Here is a 260-nt window from a genome sequence, read left to right as displayed (position 1 = left end):
TCATCAGAAACGTGGACCGTCCCGTGGACCGTCCCGTGTCCCTCCTGCCCCCAGCTGCCCCGCTCGCCCACCCTCCAGCCACGACCCCTGTCTCACGTTGCTACGAGGAGATTGAACTGACCCTCCCGCCCTCCCCTGCACCCTCACACCCTTCTCCAGCACTAAAGCCGGCCCACGCCCCAAAACTGGACATTTCCAACCGGGAGAGGGAGAAGTTGAACCGCTTCCACTACACAGACAACCAAGAACTGGAGGCCTGA

General features: G+C 62.3%; 1 protein-coding gene across 1 annotated transcript in view; it reads left to right on the top strand.

The window, feature by feature from the left end:
- Positions 1-260, top strand: part of LOC118342039 (protein jagged-1b) — a 43,029-nt gene extending 42,769 nt beyond the window's left edge. Inside the window, exon 14 of the mRNA XM_035680465.1 lies at positions 8-260. Coding sequence (XP_035536358.1) covers positions 8-260 — 253 coding nt within the window. The remainder of the gene's footprint in view (positions 1-7) is intronic.

This window comes from Morone saxatilis, unplaced genomic scaffold (assembly GCF_004916995.1).
Source record: "Morone saxatilis isolate NCDOM2014 unplaced genomic scaffold, NCSU_SB_2.0 Contig8, whole genome shotgun sequence".
Taxonomy (NCBI): Eukaryota; Metazoa; Chordata; class Actinopteri; family Moronidae; genus Morone; species Morone saxatilis.
Note: the sequence above shows the minus strand (reverse complement) of the source record. Positions and strands in the feature narration are given on the sequence as shown.